The sequence below is a fragment of the Pterocles gutturalis genome, unplaced genomic scaffold, assembly GCF_000699245.1.
Source record: "Pterocles gutturalis isolate BGI_N339 unplaced genomic scaffold, ASM69924v1 scaffold9922, whole genome shotgun sequence".
In the NCBI taxonomy this organism is placed as follows: Eukaryota; Metazoa; Chordata; class Aves; order Pterocliformes; family Pteroclidae; genus Pterocles; species Pterocles gutturalis.
In genome coordinates this window covers 15418-35809 of record NW_010112759.1, presented here as the reverse complement: position 1 = coordinate 35809, position 20392 = coordinate 15418, and the positions used below count along the sequence as shown (strand labels likewise).

Here is a 20392-nt window from a genome sequence, read left to right as displayed (position 1 = left end):
CTTTTCATCAACTAAGTAGAGTTTTTGAAAAATAACAGTGAACCCATAATAACAAAAGCTTACCAAATTCTGAAAACAAAACAGAAGCTATCAGCAGACATTCCCTTATCAGCCATCTGTGTGCTCAAAGGGAAATTTACAACAGGAGATTTCCTGGAAAAGTTTCCTATAGGTGTTCCAGTTTCAACAGCATGAAAACAAAACAGAAGCTATCAGCAGACATTCCCTTATCAGCCATCTGTGTGCTCAAAGGGAAATTTCCAACAGGAGATTTCTGGAAAAGTTTCCTATAGGTGTTCCAGTGTCAACAGCAAAGCAGCTGAAAACACGTCTTGGCAAGCCTGGCTGCACGTTGCACTGGCATGTCAGGTGCCAAACCTTGTTTAATTACGAGTGTGTGCCTGAGTAGATGCTGTACCAACACGTGGGTGAGCTCTTGCTCAAACCATTATGCATCTGCCTGGAGCACCCACCTGGAGAGCCATACTCATGTCTTGGCAAGCGGCAGATCTTGGGCATTACTTCGATCAGAGTCTTCACGTACTGCAGGATGGTGCCTTGGAGCTGTGGAGACAAAGGGAGGTTAGGCTGGAATGACTGGCTTTGCCTGGCGTTGGTTTTGAAAGGGAGCTGGTTGTGGATGGATCCACATCTGACAACACAGGATGAAACTTTAGCTGGAGTCCAAGAAGAACTTGCTTAATTTGGATTTCACCCAAATATAAAACTCAGCCCAAGCGTATGGAGTTAGAGTGCTTTTACAGCTTCCTCCCAAATAATAAATCACAGCTGCATGGATTTTCCACTTCAAAATACAGCTTGCTGTGTTTGCATGGTTTGCAGCTGAAATCCAAACAAGGCTCAGTCTTAGATCCAGCTGGACTTGTGTTCCTAACCCAAAAAGCTGTTAAAGGAGTCCTTCCCCACTACAGGAAATGCTCCTTCCACCTGAGAAATGATTACGAGCTACTTAGAGTTTAAAAAAGATTTCACATGCATGTGGAAGAAGTTTCTGCAGATCGGATGTTTTGAACTAATATAGACAAAAGCAAAGTATATTTCTTAGTTAAAAGCGCCTGCTGTCACTTGGAGTTCTACACCTGCATCCTGCAGATACATTATACAGGATTATGCACTAAATGCTACTTAGCCTAACACAAAATCTTCGTCTTTGTGCTGAACGCTGTCTGATCTTGCGCAACAGCTCCAGCATTTTCAGCTAAGTGACACAAATTACATCTTCAGTAACTATAGGGAAAGTGGATATATGCTTGAGATTTTCAGTTTTACATTGCTTTGTTAGACAAGTTCAAAATGACATCATTGCAGTCAAAACAGAATTTAAATATTTATAATGAATGAAAATTGCCTCTCCAGTAAAGCAGGGGTTTTAGCAGAAAAGCATGACTTGAAAAATTATCCATTTTTGCACACTGCCTCCCCGCTTCTTAATGCTCTGTACTGCTAGTGCCCTTGGGGAGCACATGGGATCATTTCCCTGAGGACACCCCATTTCTCTTCTTAAAAAGAAGAGAGCACTAGAAAGTAGACAGGGCTATTGGCAGCCTGGCTTCAGAATACCTGATGGAAATGGACAGTGTGGCTTGAATAAGGACTCACCTATGGCAGGAATTTTCTTATAAAGACTCAAAAGGTTGGTTTCATCAGTTTTGCTGCCTGCTCTCTACCTTCCTGCAGCTCTCCAGGGGTATCACAAAGCAGTGAGACAGTGCTCTTGTGCTGTGCCATGTCCCACTCGATCACTTCCCAGTGGCTTTTAGCCAAGCAGCAGCCAACTCCACCACCCCCAGATGGAGGTGGCTGATAACAGTTCACACTTCGAGATGGTGGAAACGCTCCATCATCCCACAGGAATCAGTGAGATTCCTCAGCAACAGTGAAAATCAGCCCGTTAACACAAGTGTTTCAGTGTGGATCAAGGGACACGAAGGTGCCCTATGTGAATGCCCTGAACCCAAAGCCCAGCTGACTGCCCAACCTGCGCCTCTCAAGATATTGAGGTTTCTCCATCGCCAGGGTTAGGATGAGAATTACCAGGCTCTTGACGATCTTCAGCAGCTCTTCCATGACCACTGCGATGCCTTGATAGCCAAGAAGCCTGCAGATCGTCTTGAAATGAGGTGGCCCCACAAAATTGCGGTAGGAGCTATAGATGTGACTGTAGGCAATGTTGAGAGGCTAAGAAATAAGAAGCACAGGAGCATTTACCAGACCTGTAAGTAATTCTCTTATCACAGTATTATGTTCCATCACATTAAATAATTTTTAAGGAAGAGACATAGAAATAATATCCTTGATAATTCCCATTTCTTCTAATTCTTGTGGCAAAGAGGAGATTGCTTTTCTTCCTACATAGTCAGATATATTCTAATCTCAACACACTGTCACGTCATGAGGTTTATTATCCTGCTCTGTAGCAACGTCACTTTCATTTCCAAGGTAATTTACTCTCCCATACATTTCCACTCAAGGATTTTAGTTCACTGGCCCTTTGCCTCTTCAAATCTGAATTCTTCTGCACTAAAATGAAAAGCTGTATATACAGGCAACGAGAGTTGTTTGGTTTTTTTTTTTTTTCTATGGGCTCTTGTTTTAAATGAAGCTTATTAGGAAAAGTAAGATCTACAGCATCTGAGCTTAAGAGCAGTTGGAAGAGAAACAGAAAAGATCCTTTTTGCATCCAGTAAAGCTCTACATCATCCTCTGTACTTAACAGACATCCCCATGGGACTGTGAAAAGGGAGAGAATCTAACCGTGGTCTAGGGAGAATAGTACCCAGGGCTCTGACCCCTCGAAAATTTTATCAGCAGAAAACAGAAAGTGATTTCTAGGAATGTACTCTGTCAGTGTAATCTTGGAAATGTGGAAATTGCTGCAATGTTTTATCACTGGAACATTTATAAGATCCATTTGGTGTGAGGGAAACAGATCTAGGGGGAATTAATTCACTTGTGCAATCTGCAAAAAAATACTGAAAATCAGATTAAGCTGAGAAACCACATGCTTGGCTTGGGCTCTGCAATAGAAGCATTGGCATCATGATGCAGCCCGGCAGAGAAGGGCTGCAGTTTTTGTCCATGACATCTAAAATTGCAGTCTCAGTAAACAGCAAAAGAGCACATTCTTGAAAAGATTCTGGCATGTAGTGCCCCTGCCAGCAAAACACAGATAAACCTCTGGCTCATGCTTACCAAAAGATCTTTCTTACAGAAGGGTAAGAAAACAAATTAAACTGTATCCCAGATGCACCGTGCAAGGCTGACTTTGCTTCTGATGGGAGCAGAGGGACCAATGCATTGAAGAGCTCAGGGTGAAAGGGAGCAAGCGCTGAAGTAGTAGATCAGGACAGAATGTTGCCTATCCTCCAACACCGCTGCTCCCAGCAATTGCAGTACAGCCAGCTGAAGGCTTCAGTTGTCCTCCAGTTCTGACTCACTTCCTCGAGATTTACTTTAACACTTCATTTGAGTTACTGATGAGTTACAAAGTGAAGTCATTTGCTAAGAATCAGAAAAGTATTTTCTTTTGCTCTCAGATATAGAATTTCAGCGGACTGATGTACTGTTCGCACCTGCACAGATTTGTCAGTTGCTTTAATCAATTAATTGCCCCTCATTTTGTTCCAGCCCCACTGCCCTGGTCCAGCAGCTCATTGCCTGCTATAATTCCTAGGTGTTCTTTGAAAGAGCAGAAAGAAGACACAGTGAGAAAGTCTCCAACATTCTGTGAAATGTAATTTCACCTCCTGGTACTGGTAGATGAAAAAAACCCTTTAATACTATTATTTACAGGAAGGCTCCCTTGGAGGCTCTGTAGTGCATTCATTCACAAGGAGCATGAACTTTCTCTCCCATCAAAACCAAACAAAAGGACCCTGACAAGTACAGGCCAGAGTTTAAAAATTGTTTAGGCAGACAGATGCCTACTTTCAAAGCTCCTTGGATGCTAACTCCTGTTAAGAGAATGGTGTTTGAGCACCTGCTTAGGCTTCTCTCTGCATCCTTTGATAACCAAGTCTTTCAAAATCTTAGATACGCACACCGATGTGTGTGAAAAACAGCAATAGTTTCTGTTTTGAAAAGTGTGTCTGTTTAAACACCAGGTAACGCCCATCCTGGAACATCTGCCAGATGTCCAGCAGGAACATCTGTATCCTGTACAGGGGCCCAGCCCAGCCGCACTCCTGCGGCGTTTTGCTGCTGCGGCTTTTGCAATGCTCGTTCCAGCCCTGGGCATCCCCGGAAAGCGCTGTGCTGCATGGGTGAACCGGGCAGCCCAGACACAGCTCCTCGCACCTGCTTTCCATGCCTCCCCGTAGGTTCCTTCACCGAGTCGTTTCCCCACGGTTAGCACACCGGTGGCTGGTCTGGACTGGAAGGGGAACTAAACATCCCCATTTCAGAGGGCTCATGAATCCACACTCATTTCTGGAAGCCTCTTTGCTGTTCCATGGCTAGGAGAGAGGTCTTGTCTGCGCACGTGCCATGCTCCCCTGAGACGTGCCATGCTCCCCTGAGACGGCTACCACCAGTACACAGTTGTGGAGCAACTGGTCGGATTTTCCCCCTAACAGGGCTGACATTTCACTGCACAGGCAGCGAGCGGCCGGTGCTGCTGTGCAGCTGCCCACCTCGCAGCACTCCCTCGCCTCTCAGTGGGATAACAGGGCTGGAGAGCCACTTTCAAGCGGGCTTTTCCCTCAACTGGGAGTCTCTGCAATAAGCCTGATGGGGAGAAGACACATTTTAGGACGTGCATTGGCTGCAGACGGGCAGGATGATTCCTCCCCGCCTGTCTGCAAGATGAGGCAGGTTCAGCGAGCTCAGAGCCGCACAGCGCATTAGCAGCAGCCTTGCGTCTAATAATAACACTGACAGCAATTAAAAATGTAACTCCATTTAAGGGTGAGATACACAGCTTGGGGTAAAGACTGTAGGATGTAAAAAAATGACACCAGTGGGTATTTTAAGACAAAACAGCTGAAGGTACAAGCTGGCTGCGTGGCAGAGCTCACTCCCTCGCGCTGGGGTGCTGCTCCCACCCCCTCGGAGAGCCGCAGTAGAGCCCCCGATCTTGCCGCCCCTTCAGCTGCTGAAGATACGGCGGAGCTTTGCTCCACCTTTGGGCTGGGGCCGGGAGGCTGGGAGGGAAGCAGGCTGAGGTTTGCATCACAGGGCAGAGCCTGGGTGTCCCACCCGGCACCCCGCTCTCAGGGCCAGCCATCCGTACTCAGGAGCATATGGGGAAGGCACCCACATTGCTTTGGGAGCACATGAGGTTTCTAGGGATGTTCTGGAGCAGATTCAGCAGCAAATGAAGCAAAACAACTCCATTGTCATTTCCACGTCTTTGAGCTTGTTGTTGGCCATCACCCAGACCTGTCTGAGCTCACCTGAGGTAAGGCAGGGAGAGTTTTATCCAATAAAGCAGATGAGAGAGCGCAAACAGACAGATAATACTGCCTGTGCCAGAATCCCCTTGGAAAAATGAAGAGCTAATGAAAGAGGAATATACTTGGAGACAAAAAAGGACTTGCACACAGCCCAAGACTAGTCCAGGCTCTCGGCCAATCTCACTTCAGTGTGACAGCTGAGATGGTGTCTTAGAAAGTGAAAAACAATTCTGACCAGAATTGTCAGAGAAGGGTCTCTAAAATAAAGCCAGAGGAGGGTCTGTAAGTCAAACAGCCTGAATATGGCCTGGTTCCTTCCCCGGCCACAACCAACCTTCACTTTCCCTATAAAGCTTTTACCATTTTCAGCTGCATCAGCTGGTTGCTAAGACTTTAATGCAAAAAACCCCCAAACATATTCCCTAGCTGGGATGGAGAGGGCATGTACAATGCAGTAGGCATGTCATATACTGTAATGAGACTGTGTCTGTGCATATTCAGTCTGTGTCAGTATATATTCTGTCTTTCAATATAATGCCTCACTACGCCAACTACTGATTTGCAGGGACTGTACACACTGCTATTACTTGCAACCGGCCGATGGCTGTGGCAGGCCAGGTAGCACAGCCCACGTGGTGGGTTGGAGGGGATCGGAGCCCCCGCTGCCAACACCACCTGCAGCACCCACAGCTCCTGAACGCCTCTGTGCTGCTGCTGCTGCAAAAAACAGAGCAGCTCCATGCCGTCTGCACGCCGTAACTATTTTTGCAAGCACCAGCAGCATGCGCTGTCCTTCAGGCTACATTTGCCTGCACGCTCATTATAAAAGGGAGGGCAAATTGAACCCGGGGAGGGAACGGGGGATTTCCAGCAAGTCTGGTGTGACCCTGGGTCCAACAGTGCCAAGAAAAACAGAAGCACTCATGAAAATACATATAAATGAAGCCCAATCTAAAGCATTTACAGAGCTAAGAAGTGGTTAATGAGCAGTAAGTAGTGCATTGCTGGTAATTTTGCAGCTTCTGTGTAGGAGACTTGGCAACCTGCTGTGTTTTATAAATCGCTGAATGGCAGAATATGGCTCAGTTTCTGCTGGCTGCTGGAGCAGGCCCACAGTTTGCATCCTTTGGTGAGGAGCAAGGGGTCCCACAGCTGGGTCCACTCAGCCATGGGGAACACCGGTGCAGGGGCAGTCCTGGCACCGACGTGGTTTTGGCGTCTTTTCTTCCTTTGGCGTCCTTATTCTTCCAGAATAAACTGGTGCAAGCTTAATTTTGGGAGCTGGTAATACCAACATCACTAAAAGCTTTGCTGTGGTTTCCTTTGAGCTAGCGGGATTGATCACGGCATGGAGAAAGGTCAGCAGGACCCTTTGCTGGCCACATCCAGCTACTCACATTTTCTTTGGTTTTCTCTCTTCCTGTTAACACATTATTTGTGAACAACTGAAATTTAATTTCAAAGTAACTGTGAACACTGATAAACTCAACAGCTCAAATGGCATAAGAAAGCAGCTCTCTCATGAAAACATAACTACCTTGCATAATCCGCCTTTCTGAAGCACAGGTTTGTATCCTCAGCTCTCTCCCCGCAGGCAAGGATGTACTTTACTCACAGCATGGGATCAGCTAAGAGCTCTCTATCCCCCTGCTCTTGTAGGCAGGACCGAGCGATGTAAGTGGCAGAAAGCCACCTGGGAGCACTTTCATCTCCATCCCTGCCTATCATTATTTTAATCTCTGCTCCCAGTTTTCAGCTCACTGGCAGCTGCAGCTCACTCACAGAGACAGAAGGGAATACAGATCTTGGAAGACAAAACCAAAACATCCAGAACTGCAAAACATTAAATCAAAAGCAAAGGTTGCACATTCTCCCTAGGCTTGTAATAGCTCCTCCTGATGCAGTTTGCATCATCTCATCACTGTTGATATTTATAAGATCTCTGAAATATTGCAAGCACCTTTCCAGCAACAACATCTGACCCAGAACCAACATTTCTTCTGGGAAAGTTCCTGTCTCAGAAAAAAATGTTGCTTTAGAGAGCAGCAAATCACTCGTTCAGAGCCTCTCCTTACCAGGCCCAGTGCCATGTCTATCCCCAGTGCCACGTCTGTCCCCTCCTGGCCACACACTCGAGTGCTGTCCCCCCGACTGCCACTGGCGCTGGCTTTGCCTCTCATGAGACTGACAGGGGACACCCCCAAGTCACCTCTAAGGCGGGGGCATTCAAAGAAGAACCTGTCTTAATCCCACGGGAGTTCAGCCGGCGATCAAGGTCTTTGAAAACCCAGTTCCTACTCCTATCACACAGCTTAGAAAATACCGAAATACTAATGGACTTTGCTGCAGCATCAGGGATGAAAATCTACTGCTCACTGGGTTTAGCTTAAATCAGCAGTTTAAATGTGAAAGAAATCATAGTGTTAAAGACAAAGTCCCTGAGTGCTAAACTATCCATGTGTACCGCAGGCCAGGATCTTGGACTTCTCACCATGTGTCAGTGTCTCTAACCCCAGACCCTGCTGGGGTGCAGTGATGGTCTTGCTGGGGGGACTGTGGACAGGGAACAACAAAGAAAACCCCAAACAACTCAAGCCAGCAAAAAAAAACTACCTGGCTTGTTTTTTCTGCCTCAGGGACACATGCTTCTCCCAGGCAAAAGCTTTTAAGGATAACATTCCCAAATCACTCAAAGGTGCCTGCCCATCCTTTCTCACTGGTTGCTATGGTGAGGGATGACGGAGCCCCAGACGGGTATAATACAAGGCAGCGCGCGGGGAAGGGATTGAGCAGAGGCAGGAGGCAGGCAAGCAGAGGGAAGAGGGGAAGGCGCTGCCCGCCCGCAGCCACGCTCCTCTCCAGCTTGGACAGGCCACCGCTGACCAGCCGGGGGGTAAGTGGCTGTCCCTGGCTCTGGGAGGGCTCAGCGATGGGCACTGGTTCTGTTCTGCTCCTCATGTAGGAATGGTTATAACAGTTGTTAAGATGAGCTGTTGCTTGAGTGAGTCAGAGGAAAGTTAGTTATATTAAATGAGAGAGGAAGAAGGAAAAAAAGAAACCAGGTTCTATCCCATGCAGCTCCTGCTCAGAGCACTTGGCTGGTTTGGATAGAAAACCCTGCAACGAGGCTCAGAAAGCACTTTGGAGAACTAAATGAGTGATGTACTGAAGGGATTTGTGGCTGTTGTTAAACAGTAGTTTGTTAGTGGTCCGTGTCTTTTATCTGGGGGGAGGGTTTTGTACTTATTATTCACATATTTGTACTTCCCTAAAGGCATTGATTTTATATTTCAACAGCCTTCACATTTCACATTTAAGATCCTGATATTACAGTGAGATGCTGTAGGAAGAGAAAGAGTTTATACTCTATTAAGCAACAAGTTAGGTACAGAAAATGCAGCGGCAGCTTAAATCAGTAAATCATTATGCAGCTTTTAAAATAGCATTTAAAAGGCTGTGTAAAATGAAAATATCTTTTGGCAGCTCTGCAAGGCGGCAAGCTGGAGATTGCTTAATGATCAGTTTATGTTAATTAGACTTGCAGTACCCTTTCTATTCCATGGGAAACAAAAAAGCTAAAAAAGCTTCCTATATACACAACCAGTCAAAAAGAAGAGAGTTTTAAAAAAAATCTAACTAGAACATAAAGTGCACCCTATGTCCCAGTTGGCTTTTTTGGTCATGAAGCAGAGTGATACAGTAGGATTCATCTTCTGTAATTTTGGCCATCTAAGACCCAGCATCTAATCTAAGCTAGCCAGGCACAGTCCCGAGTCCAACCTACGGGCCCGTAAAGCTGGTGGAAAGACTTCACCAATGTCAGTGGCCTTTAAACCTGTGCACATATCGGGAAACTCAGCCTCTCCCTGCATCTGGTTACAGGGGCACAATGAACATTGAAGTGCATAACATCACTTACACCAGCGCCACCATCTCCTGGGCCATGAACAACCCCTGTCCAGAGAACTACTACCACGTCATGTACCGCCCCAACTGGAACAGCGTCTTCGCTGGCTATTTACACCAAAACTTCCACCGTGAGGAGCGAGTTCCTCACCCCCTCAGCTCCCTCGTCCTCCACCGACTCACGCCATCCACCATCTATGTCCTCTGCATCACGTGCAAGAACTCTTACCCCTCCAGCAATCACTGCACCACCTTCCACACTCTGGACAAATCTCCCCTGGTTTTCGGCGGCTCCAAGCACGAACCCACCACCTCCATGTGGATGGTAAGCAGCCTGCTGCTCCTCTGCTTCATCGCTCTCCTGGCCTATGGCTGCCTGCAGTTCTGGTCTGCACGGTGCCACCGTGCTGCAAGGCTGAAGCATCCCAACGCCAGCCCCGAAGAAGTGGGAGAAGGCAGCAGCTCACCTGAGGGTCCACTGAATGATGGACTGAGACAGGAGCTTCTGGAAGTCCCCATGACTGCTGTGCTCATGAGGAGCTCCAGTTTTATGAGGGAGAGTCCATACAGCTCCCCCCACTGCTTTTTTTCCTATAAAAACAGCGATGATAAAAGGGCCATCTTGCCTCAGCATGGACTTCAATGAGCAAAATAGAGGGAGACCCTGCTCAGAGGTTTGGTTCGTGCTGCTCTTGCCAACAGGACTGTCTGTGCATCTATGGGGGCTCTTTGTCCCAGGGTAGAACACCAGGAGGGGATGTTGGTCACAGGGAGAAAGATTTTTGTCAAGTAACACAAATATTTTCATTTGATGAGGGTTTTTTAAAAAGAAACCACGTCAGCTCTCTGGGAACAGCCAAGCTCTGTAGTGTCATTAGCTAATCTGCTGTAGGTTCACTTCAGAGTCATTAATCAACGTGCAGAAGACATAAACTCCACTCAAGCAGTTTCACACTTGAGTGATCCTCCGCTAGCATCACACCCCAAGCCCTCATAACGCCTGTATAAACACTCATCACAGCCTGACAAAAGAGCTTTTTGTTTCAGTATTAAGTAGTCTATATTTGCACACACAAGTATTTTAGCAATTCCCATTTTGAACTACAAATGGAATTCCTGAAGTGGTCCCTTCTTTAGAGAGGAGCACTGCTCTGGAGCTCCAACCGGCTCTCCTCTCCATCTGCGCATTTAGATGGATGCGACTTGGTCTCAGTGCCAACACAGCACAGAGCGGTGTCAGCATCCCCTAACGTAGGCATGTTAAGGAGAAGAATACGGGAAAGCAATAGCAAAAGCATGTTGAATCTGCTTCTTGCATGGCTTTTTAGTTTCACATAGCAACGCAACCCTGCACATTTGCATTCGGTTAATGAACTAGTTCTTGCATTTCTTTCTTCCTAAATAAAAGCTTCCAACACCCATCGCTTCTGGTCGTTGTGGCTCACTTACTGACCTTGGATCCGTAGAGGTAATATGGCTGCACGTTGGCTGGCTTGTCCCGCTGGGGTTCCTGCGTGAAAGGGATTGCTGTCCTCACAAACCTGCGGTGGGCACGGGAGATGGGGAGGAAGGTGGTCAGAGCCCGGTCTGTTGTGCTGAGTGCGCATACGGCACAGTCTGGGATGAACTGCAGCTGCAGACTAATTAGCAATTCATCACCTGAGCTACATGAACTGGAATGTAAACTCCTGCCCCAACCTATTGGTGGTGTAAAACGTCAGTTTAACTTACCAAAGGTGAGGTTTCTTCTCATTTGGGGCAGGCAAGAAACCCATATATGAGCAGGTACCACAGCTCTGCTGCTCAGTAAACCAACCCTCTAACCCAAACTAGCTCAGTTCCTTACAATCACCATCCAACTTTGTTGCTTTCATTTGTTACTAACATTTTCAAGGCCAAGGGGAGCTGGTGGCCCTTAATTTCATTTTAACTGTAACTAATCCCACAGGGGAAGAAAACCTCGCCACAATGCATATGAATTTTATGTGGCAGGTTTGACATTTTGGAAAGAAAAGCAGGGTCTCCAGGTGCCCCTGCTTTGCTTTTCCTCCTCACCTGTTGGTGGATCCATTGTAGCAGTAGTTGGGTAGAAAGTCAAAGTTGAGCTCCCAGAAGACGTGGAGGGTGATGCGCCCATAGGGTGCGGAGACGTTGTGGTTCGCCTCCCGGAACATGGCATCGAAGCTGTCCAACGTCATGTGCTTGCACAGCAACCTGTGAGTCAGGCGATTTATTTCCAAGAGCCACTCCAGCTCCTGCAGCACATAAAGCAGCAGCAAATGCAACATATTACCAAGATGACAATAGAAACAGCTGACTTAATTGCCAGTGTTATGATTTTATGTGCACAGCCACACAGAACTTTCCAGGTGAGGATGCAGCAAATGCTGAAGACATAATTTTAACTCAGTCACTGAGGCCAGTTGCACTTCTACTCAAGGGGGTCCTGGTCCAGTATCTCCTAGACGTGCAAGAAGTGAAATTAATTTGTTCCCCACTGAGCAGTGTCTGGCTTTCACATCCTTCAAAGGTGGAAACTGATAATTTTACACTACTTGACTTTGATGGTCCTGTAACTTATCAAAGACAGTAAATCTTGTACGCACACAGACGATGTCTCAGACACCTTCATCCAACAGGGGGAATTAAAGTCAAGATTTCCTTCTCCCAGGCTACAGGATTCTCTTATATGAGCTCTGCAAAATCTAACTGCTGCCTGTCACCTTATGATTTACACAGATACTTAATGGTCCAGTAGTAATGCAATTAAAGCTGCATAAACAGAGCGGCTCAGCAGCACAAAGCAGGATACATGGCTGGCTGAAACCTACTGTAAGCGGGACTTGAAGCAGAAGACAGTTGACTGTGTAGCCACAGAAGTGTATTATTCTTCCTATTCATACTCGCAGTCAATAACAGTTCTTACCACTATGGATGTCAGGTCCTCGCTCTCAAAGCGGCTAATGGCCTGGTCTAACGACTTGTACATCGCTGCTGAGATACGCTGGGTAATGAGCCTGTTCAGGTCAATGGATCTACCCAGCAACTGGGAAAAGAAGAGAAGGTAATTTGCGTTTTATATACAGATGGAGAAAAGGCAGTTTATTTTTCTTTTTTAACAGACACAAATTAAACCCAAATATCCAAGTCTGCTTAAATGTGAAAGTCTGCTTAAATGTGAAACTCAGCCTCAGCTGAGTTTACCATTACTTAACAGGGAAGGAGGGAAATGCGGAGCGTAGCTCATTTTCCCCTTGGCCCCATGCCCTGATTGTGGTGTGCCAGAAACAGGTTCAACCCTTTTCATTCCAGCACTGACTTTGATTGAGTCCAGCAGTAAGATGCCGGCCACCAACAAAAGGATAATAGACCAAGAGCCATGAGTACTGGAGTCTACTGCTTGCACTGTACCTGGACGTGCCTCTGCTTGAGCAGTGTTTCGTAGCGGTTGGATGGTGGGTATGGAATAATCACCCCATAATTCTTACATTCAGCCCGGAAACGTTTGTCCAATAAAACACTGAAAAAGGGAAGCAGTGTCAGGAAAAAAAGAAACATGCACTATCAGCTTCCCTCTGGATCTTTTCCAGAGTTGTTTTCATCCTTCTTTTAACTTTTCTCTGAATGCCAAGAAATTTCCACACACTAATAACTCTGCCTACACCACTAAACCACAGAGCAGCGGTTGTTATCTGGGGACTGCCATGCTGTTGTCCATCATTCTTGGCTTTTATGGCTAAAACATTCCGAAGATAAAAGATTGTGATGAAAGATATCACTAGTGCCAGGTACTGGCATGCTGCCTCCTGGAAGATCTGCTCTGGGAACATTTGGTTGGTGATGGTGATTGCTCCCCTTCTCCAAGGCCAAATGTGATCTAGAGACAAAACTCCTTGCAGAGTTACACTGAAGATGTAGTTCACCTTTGGGGACATGAGAGGAGGACTTAGTAGAGTTCATCCATGTTCTTGGTTAGAAGGACGTCACAAACGGCCTATCTCCCCACAAGGGAGCAAGTGACTGCAGAAATCCTACAGTCAGATGGTCTAATGTGTGACCGAGGATACTGAGTACCCTTCTGGCCTTTACATGTTCTCCTACTTTACTAGGGTGAGGACAAGTGCATGTTTGTGTTTCTTAGAGATGGGAGGCTTCCACTCCTCATCTGCCTGGTACACAAACAGAAGTCAAGCAAGGACATGCCTTCAACAGGCTTGGTTGCTTTTCTGCTGCTCTCACTTATTGTACTCAGACAGCTCCTTGGGATGGCAATTATTATTTTTTAACTTTTAACCATGTCTCCTTGCCACTATTAATTTATTTTCCCCATCTACACTGGTCTGACATGGACAGCCAGCTCTGTGGGACAGGGATGATCTATTCTGTTATGTCTACCAGTGGTGGCTACTCCCTGCGGGGAATCTTTTGGTTAACAGCAATTTGGATGCAGCAATATCATCACTCAGCAGCAGCAGTCAGGTTCTCCTACCTGCCAGCCATTGCTTTGTAATAGGCAAAGATCTGGTCTGCCAGCTTGTACACAAATTGATCAAAGCACAAATTCACCTGGGGGAGAAAAAACCAAGACATCGTGAGGGTGTCACCAACACAGGGCAGCTCCTCCCTACGCATGGAAGATCAATACAACTCAATACAGAGCTCTAAGTTAATACATACAATTATGTATTAAATATCTAAAAATCACACTGCACTTTTCACATGCTAAAGGAAAGCAGAGAAATGCAGATACATTTCTCTCTTGTAGTTTCTGCATGTTCTTACAGGTCCCAGTCCCCCATCCCCAGTCATCCTTTTGTCTCATGGATCTCCAGTTGCCCATTTTCTTCTGATGTCTCATAACCCCCTGCCCATCAGACTGCCTCTTCCATGTCCCCCGTGTTTGACAGCTTTGGCTTCCAGTGTTCCCCATGGGTACAGCTGAGCTGAAGCCCTTAATCAGCAGAGTCTGTAAGCTCTCTGGAAATTTTGATCTTTTGAAAACTTCTCAGTCTGATGGGGTATTTTTTTCAGGAGATGCCTATAATGAATTTGTGGAACTGCTGGGCAGGCCTGTCAAACAGGGCAACAGGACCCCAGTGAGCTCTTTCCTTACAATAAAGATTAAGAGAACTTACTTCAGCTTCAATTTCATCATACAGGAATTGCTTTTTAAACTTGGTCAAGGCATAGTATGCGCTGTCATTATAGAGGTCCAAGGGGTACAGTACATACCTGAGGGCAAGAAGACAGATCATGTCGTAAGTTAAACCACGGAGCAGGATAAATGGCAGCCAGTGCATGTGCCTGGCTCGGTGCAAAAAAATGGCTCTTCTCTGACTTCGCTCCTATCATCTCCACTCACTCCAACCCCTCAAATCCTGCCTCTTGCTCCCTTATGTCAGAGTTGCTGGAAGCAGCTGGAACACATCTGGATTTGAGCTGTGACTTGTTCAATCAACACTTGCTCCTTCTCTGCCCTTAAAAAAGCTTCCATGCTGTCCTCGCTCCACAGAGCGCCCTGACAATAGCTGTAAAATGGAAAACAAAGTCTTCCTAATGAGGAAGATATTATGAACATAATTACAGTTGCATAACAGCAATTCCTCTCATAATTTATCATGTATATAAAAAAAAAAAAAGTGTTTAGGTGCCTTAGCCAGGGCCCACGTCCCTTTGGTTGCACATGATGGCTGACTGCTGCATGCAGATGACGGTACCACCAAGTTGTGCCCACATCCGAATAGAGCAGTTGCCAGTTGCTGCTTTATGATGCATAAGTAAGTGCCAGTGCCAGGAAGTTGCCTGTGTGCATCTGCTAACGAGGTACTCACACAGTACACATTCATGTGACAGCCAGTTGAGAAACATCTATTCTTCCTCCCACATCAAAAAGACTGTTCATCACCAGCCTACCCTACTCCACAACAACATCCCAAGCCTCAGCGCATGCACAGTCCCACCACAGCCCATTGGCTCTTACTCCATCATGGAGGGTTCTTTGGTTTCCAGAATGTGGTCTGTGAGGATCCAGGGCATGGACATTTCGATGGGGAACTGGATGCGGCGGCCCATGGTCAGCTCCAGGAAGAACTCCCGAAACCAGAGCTGGGACAGGTCGCAGCACTGCTGCAGCGCTTCTGAAAGGCAGAGGAGATCCCCCCGGCAGGAGGGCACCCATGTTACTCCCGTGGGGACGGCAGTGAGGGATGTACACAAGAAGCAGCTGCTGCAGCCTCATGTTGGACTGGTTTTAGGTATGGAACATTCTTCTGGGATGTCTCTGTTTTTAAACCCAACCCTGCCCACATTGTCTGAGCACTTTGTAGTGGAAGAAGAAAGAAGGGATCATTTCTTTTGCTCTAGAGCTCTAGGAAGAATATTTCAATAGCTCAGAGTTATTCTGGAAGATTTTTTCTGTGCCCAGTGGATCAGAAGTCTGCCTGGAATGGAAAGAAAACTCCAGACCTAGAAACTAAACTACCACTTGTAGCTGTTTGCATTTGTTGACGCATTCCTGTTCACATAATGATCACTACCCAGAAATGCTCCTGTACCAGGCAGAAGCAGAAAATTTGGGAAAAATCAAGGAAAATCTTTTGCATTGGTCAGTGAAGAGCAAAGATGATCTACCTTTGCCTGTCTGAGCATGCAAGAGTTGGATTCAAGCCTCCCCGTGCCATAACCTCACCACTGATGTTGAGAAGGTGGGTGAAGAAGAAGGACTGCTTGTGGAACTCCTCGATGGCCAAGACTATCGGCCCATCCAGGCTGCTCCTCAGAGTCTTCTTGGAGCCACTCTTGTCTGCTATGAGGGACTCCAGCATGGTCCGCACCATGTAGAGCTTTGGAAGAAAGTTAACATGCAGTTACCACTCTCCAGTGAGACACTCCCACACGCAGCCATGGTGTTCTGCAACAAAAAATAACACTTCTCCCAGGCGGCTACTACTCTCTGCATCCATAGCTACCGTCAGTCTGGGATAGAAATAATTACACTCCTAAAAAAGGAGACTTTGGGAACTAAGCAACATTTAACACACAAGAGCATGAAGACTGTGGAAGACACCAAGGAAACAGCTGCTAATCCACTGGATGGGAGACCCCCACATGGCTGTTAGACCATTAATTCCCCACACAGGAGATGGAGATTTACATACCTGCGTACTTGATGGTCCTACTGCTCGTCGTGGGACTTTAATATCAAATCCTCCTTTAGGATCCTTCTCACCTCTCAGGCAAGGATCATTTGGAGGCTCTCGACCTCCCTCCCAGTCACAGATTGTCTTCCGAATTGCCTGAAGGACACTGGAGTGGGTGGGAGAGGGAAAGTAGTGCTTAAGCTTGGTTCTGCTTCAAGATTAAAATATTCACTGCTGTGCACATACAGGAGGAAAAGCATCTGAGGTGGGGATATACACTGGGGGAGTCATGCCCAAAGGTTACCTTGGAAAGAGTTGCTGGCCAAGGTATGTTGGCTGGTTGTATGCCACGAGGTGTATGCAGGGCCACATGCTTATACAGTACAAATGTGCTACACAAATAAATACACGAGCTTTTGCATTACATTCAAGAAGGACAGACTGACCTGATCAGGACATTCTTCTTCTTCCTGACTGCCTGCCGGAGCGGCTCTCGCAGGGTCACCTGGGCAAAGTCCTGGAGGGCTGCATAGATAGTGTTGCGGATGGCTTGGTTAAAGACGCTCTCCATCCGGCCCATCAGCACTTGCAGACCTTTGATCATGGCAATCACCTGAAGCAAAAATTACAAACAGAGGTATTTACTATTTTTCCATTGTATGGAGAGGTCCATAAATCCAACATTAAGAGAACTTGGGACTAAATGAGTTCTACTCAAGTGACTTAGGTTGAGTAATTTGGTGTGTAATTTTTTTGGTGTTAGCTGCTTTATGGCTCACAACAAGCTGAGGAGAGCATTTACACTACCAGTTTCTTGCACATGGCCCCTGTCCCTTGGCAGGCTGTTTCCACACCTCATCTCTTGGTATCTTTAACACAATCCCAGGAAACTGCACATGCTCCACACATGGGTGCAGCTGTGTGGCTTGCACAGACCTGCGTCTGCACCAGGGCATAGTGACAAATCCCAGGAGGGAGTGAGCCACAAAAATTAAGGCAATGTTCAAACCACTTTGAACTGTGTAAGGAAAGATGAAGGTGTGAGGGCCTCCCACAGCCAGGCTTGGAGGACTATTCCCACTGTCCACAGACAGCTGGACTGAGAGTTGATGGGTCCTGGGGACTGGCTGAGGATCTCCTAGGTTTTCACAGTGCCTGAACGTAGCTCCTGATCTTGCTCCAGATCACACTGCTCTGCAAGCCCACATACTTTTTTCAGGAGTCCTGAATCTTCTTGTCAGGTCAGGAGGGGCTTAATACAGCAATATTAGGAAAATGTAGGGATTTACCTCTGTCTTTCTCCAGCACACAAACACAGCATAAGAAGAGCAGGATCAGGAAAAGAGAGGAGAATTGCTCTAGTCATGCATTGGTGCAGTGTAGGAGCTCCTAAGAACTTAATTTGCCCCTTTAATGTGGTCTACAGGGATGAGGACCCTGCTGAGGAACCTGAGGAAGGTGAGGTGCCCTTCCCTCCTCTTCCCCATGGACAGGAACAGCCCTGGATGGTTCTTACTCTTGTGCAGTCAGCACCTACCTCCACAAAGGCAAACTTCTCTTCACTGGTGTAGTTGTACCGGGTGGCTCTCTCATACTCTTCTGCTGTTCCTGGGCAATCCTTGTTACAAAATTTATCTGTGGGATGAACCAGCTTCCAAGAGTACTGGAAGATGGAAAGAGACACTGTCAACACTGCAATGAGTAAGAAGGCAGGCTGGTAAGACTGAAGAGTGCCCTATGCCAGGAAAACATTCCCTAGACATTACTACAGTTGTTTAACATTCCTTTGGGAGCAGAAATTGTGCCTCTTTCTGGCTTTATTATCACTGTACTGAATATTGTTTTTCTTTATTTGGGAGGTTGCCAGTCATATTGGAATTTAACATCCATGGACTCGTGTTGAGATGGGGTCAAAATTTTCCAACTTAGGAATTTCCATCATCATTTGGATTACAGTTTTAGTTCCTCAAGACCCAGACTTATCCCAAACAGCTTTCAGTACTTAACTGCGCTGTTCAGTTCAGGAGAACAATCACCCAGTCTCCCTCTAGCATCAGCAGGGACACCCCAGCACGTGCCATGTTAAAACATTCACACTCAAGTGGGAAGAGGAGGAGGCTAAACACTCACCACTTCCATGACGTGGGCACTCCACTTGGACAGCAGCTGCAGTCCCCGTAGAGCAAGATCAAACAGCTCCCTGTACTCTTCATCCGATTTCTGGCTGTCCAGTCCTGAGCCCGTGACCACCTGGAGACCATCACATCACGTCAGGGCTCAACTCAGCAACGTGCTGCAGAGGCTTTGCTGAGCCAAACATCAGCCACAGATCTTTCTCTCAAATCCCAGCTGAAGTTAATTCCTCATGACCTTACGACCAAGCTAAAATTGCACAGTGCATATACTGTCCCTCGGGAAAAGGGGTATAACTTGGCAAAGCTCTTTTTACCCAGGCAGTCATTTTTTTTCCCCTACAAAAATGAATCTGACCTGTCACCTCAGAGCAAATCACTGACTGTTTTCATTCCACTCTGCCATTCCTTTGTGATGGTCTAATACTACTGAAATCCTTGAGAGTCTTTTAGTGAATTAAAGTTCAAATAAGCACTTACAAATGCCAAAAAGAAAAGGCCCAAGAATGCTAACAATTCATTGCACTGACAGTGATGAATGACGATCACACATTTGCAAAAAACAGTCACAGTCACATCAGAGAGGGCTTCGCCGTTCAGTAATGAAAAGAAGAGAGATGCCCTCATGAACTTTCCTCTAAGGCCTGACCGATAGCTCTGTGTAACAGAAAAGACCCATTTGCAAGACATGGGTGTTCTGACACCTGGCTGACAATACACATTTAGTTGCAAAAATTTTTCTGTTTATTTTGAGTGAGCTGTGGCCACTTTTGCAGTAGATATTCCAGTGCACACGATTTTGCACCTGCAGGGGCCCTTTATAACTTGCTTTTTTATTACTGGATCGAGAAGTGGTTTGTTCCACTTGTGTCCTCCTTCCCTCCTCACTGTGCGTCCCTGGCTCTTGTCACACTTGTCCTCTCCTCGCCTCATCTGTCTAACGAGCCTGATTACGGCAGCTACCCGCAGAGCTTACCTCGCTGTTGCTGTAGCGAGCGAGCTCGGAGATGAAGCGGATGTGGTCATCTCGGATCTGCACCATCTGCTCACAGATGTTGTACTGGGGGCTTATGCTGCTCTGAGTGCACGTCCACCTGGGCAAAAAAGCAAGAGTTTCAAGGACAGGACACGGAGCTCCACAGACACCCCCAGGGATGAAGCCTTGCTCTCTTCACTTCATTGTGCTCAAGACTTCCCACCTTCAGGGCAAATGTCAGCCTGTGTCGTCTCTCTAATGTCCCCCGGTGCGTGGGGACCTCCAGAGGTGGTCTCACACAGCATGATGGGGACACTTGCCTCACCTTTCAGCCTGAACATCTCTGCTCCATCCACCCTGAAGGCTGCTCTCCATGTTGGGCTGACCTACCCCCCTGCGCAGAGGTGGCCATTTTCCAGACCATTGTTGGCCAAGCTGTCAGGGAGGATGAACTGCAGAGCCTCAGCATCGTTTGCATCCTTTCTGCTAAACTTAAGGATAATCATCCCCTTAAGAGGTCATCTCTCCAGGACCGAAAGGGCTGGGTCATGCTGCCTTCTCCTGCAAGGAAAGACCCGCAAGGGGCCAGCAAGGAAATATCCCTCCCACTCTGGTCTTGGTTCTGGCTCATGCTGTCAGTTCAGTGAACCACCCTGAGTACAAATAATGAGCAGAGTATGGCTGAATGAACTAGAGTTTCAGTTGCACAGAGCCACATGTCCTGTGTAACAGCGTAATGGGGCCCTAAAAGAAGGCAGTGCACCCCTTCCAAAGGTACAATCATATGAAGAAATGGTGCGAATCAGGTCTATTTAATTTTCTATT

General features: G+C 46.8%; 2 protein-coding genes across 4 annotated transcripts in view; one reads left to right on the top strand and one right to left on the bottom strand.

Moving 5' to 3' along the window:
- CYFIP2 (cytoplasmic FMR1 interacting protein 2) overlaps positions 1-20392 on the bottom strand; it is a 43646-nt gene that overhangs the window by 9818 nt on the left and 13436 nt on the right. For 2 of the 3 annotated variants that reach the window (XM_010074184.1, XM_010074185.1), the window contains 15 exons: positions 19568-19685; positions 18590-18709; positions 17997-18122; positions 16906-17072; positions 16478-16625; positions 16009-16162; positions 15301-15457; positions 14456-14552; positions 13810-13886; positions 12732-12840; positions 12247-12366; positions 11376-11575; positions 10774-10861; positions 2056-2199; positions 474-564 (listed from right to left, as the gene is read on the bottom strand). In XM_010074184.1, coding sequence (XP_010072486.1) covers positions 474-564; positions 2056-2199; positions 10774-10861; positions 11376-11575; positions 12247-12366; positions 12732-12840; positions 13810-13886; positions 14456-14552; positions 15301-15457; positions 16009-16162; positions 16478-16625; positions 16906-17072; positions 17997-18122; positions 18590-18709; positions 19568-19685 — 1916 coding nt within the window. Of the gene's footprint in view, positions 1-473; positions 565-2055; positions 2200-10773; positions 10862-11375; positions 11576-12246; positions 12367-12731; positions 12841-13809; positions 13887-14455; positions 14553-15300; positions 15458-16008; positions 16163-16384; positions 16626-16905; positions 17073-17996; positions 18123-18589; positions 18710-19567; positions 19686-20392 lie in introns of all 3 variants that reach the window. The other variant, XM_010074182.1, reaches the window with a different exon arrangement.
- FNDC9 (fibronectin type III domain containing 9) lies at positions 9301-9966 on the top strand. The gene has a single exon (XM_010074181.1). It carries the CDS (start codon positions 9304-9306, stop codon positions 9964-9966), a length of 663 nt encoding a protein of 220 aa, XP_010072483.1. The 5' UTR covers positions 9301-9303.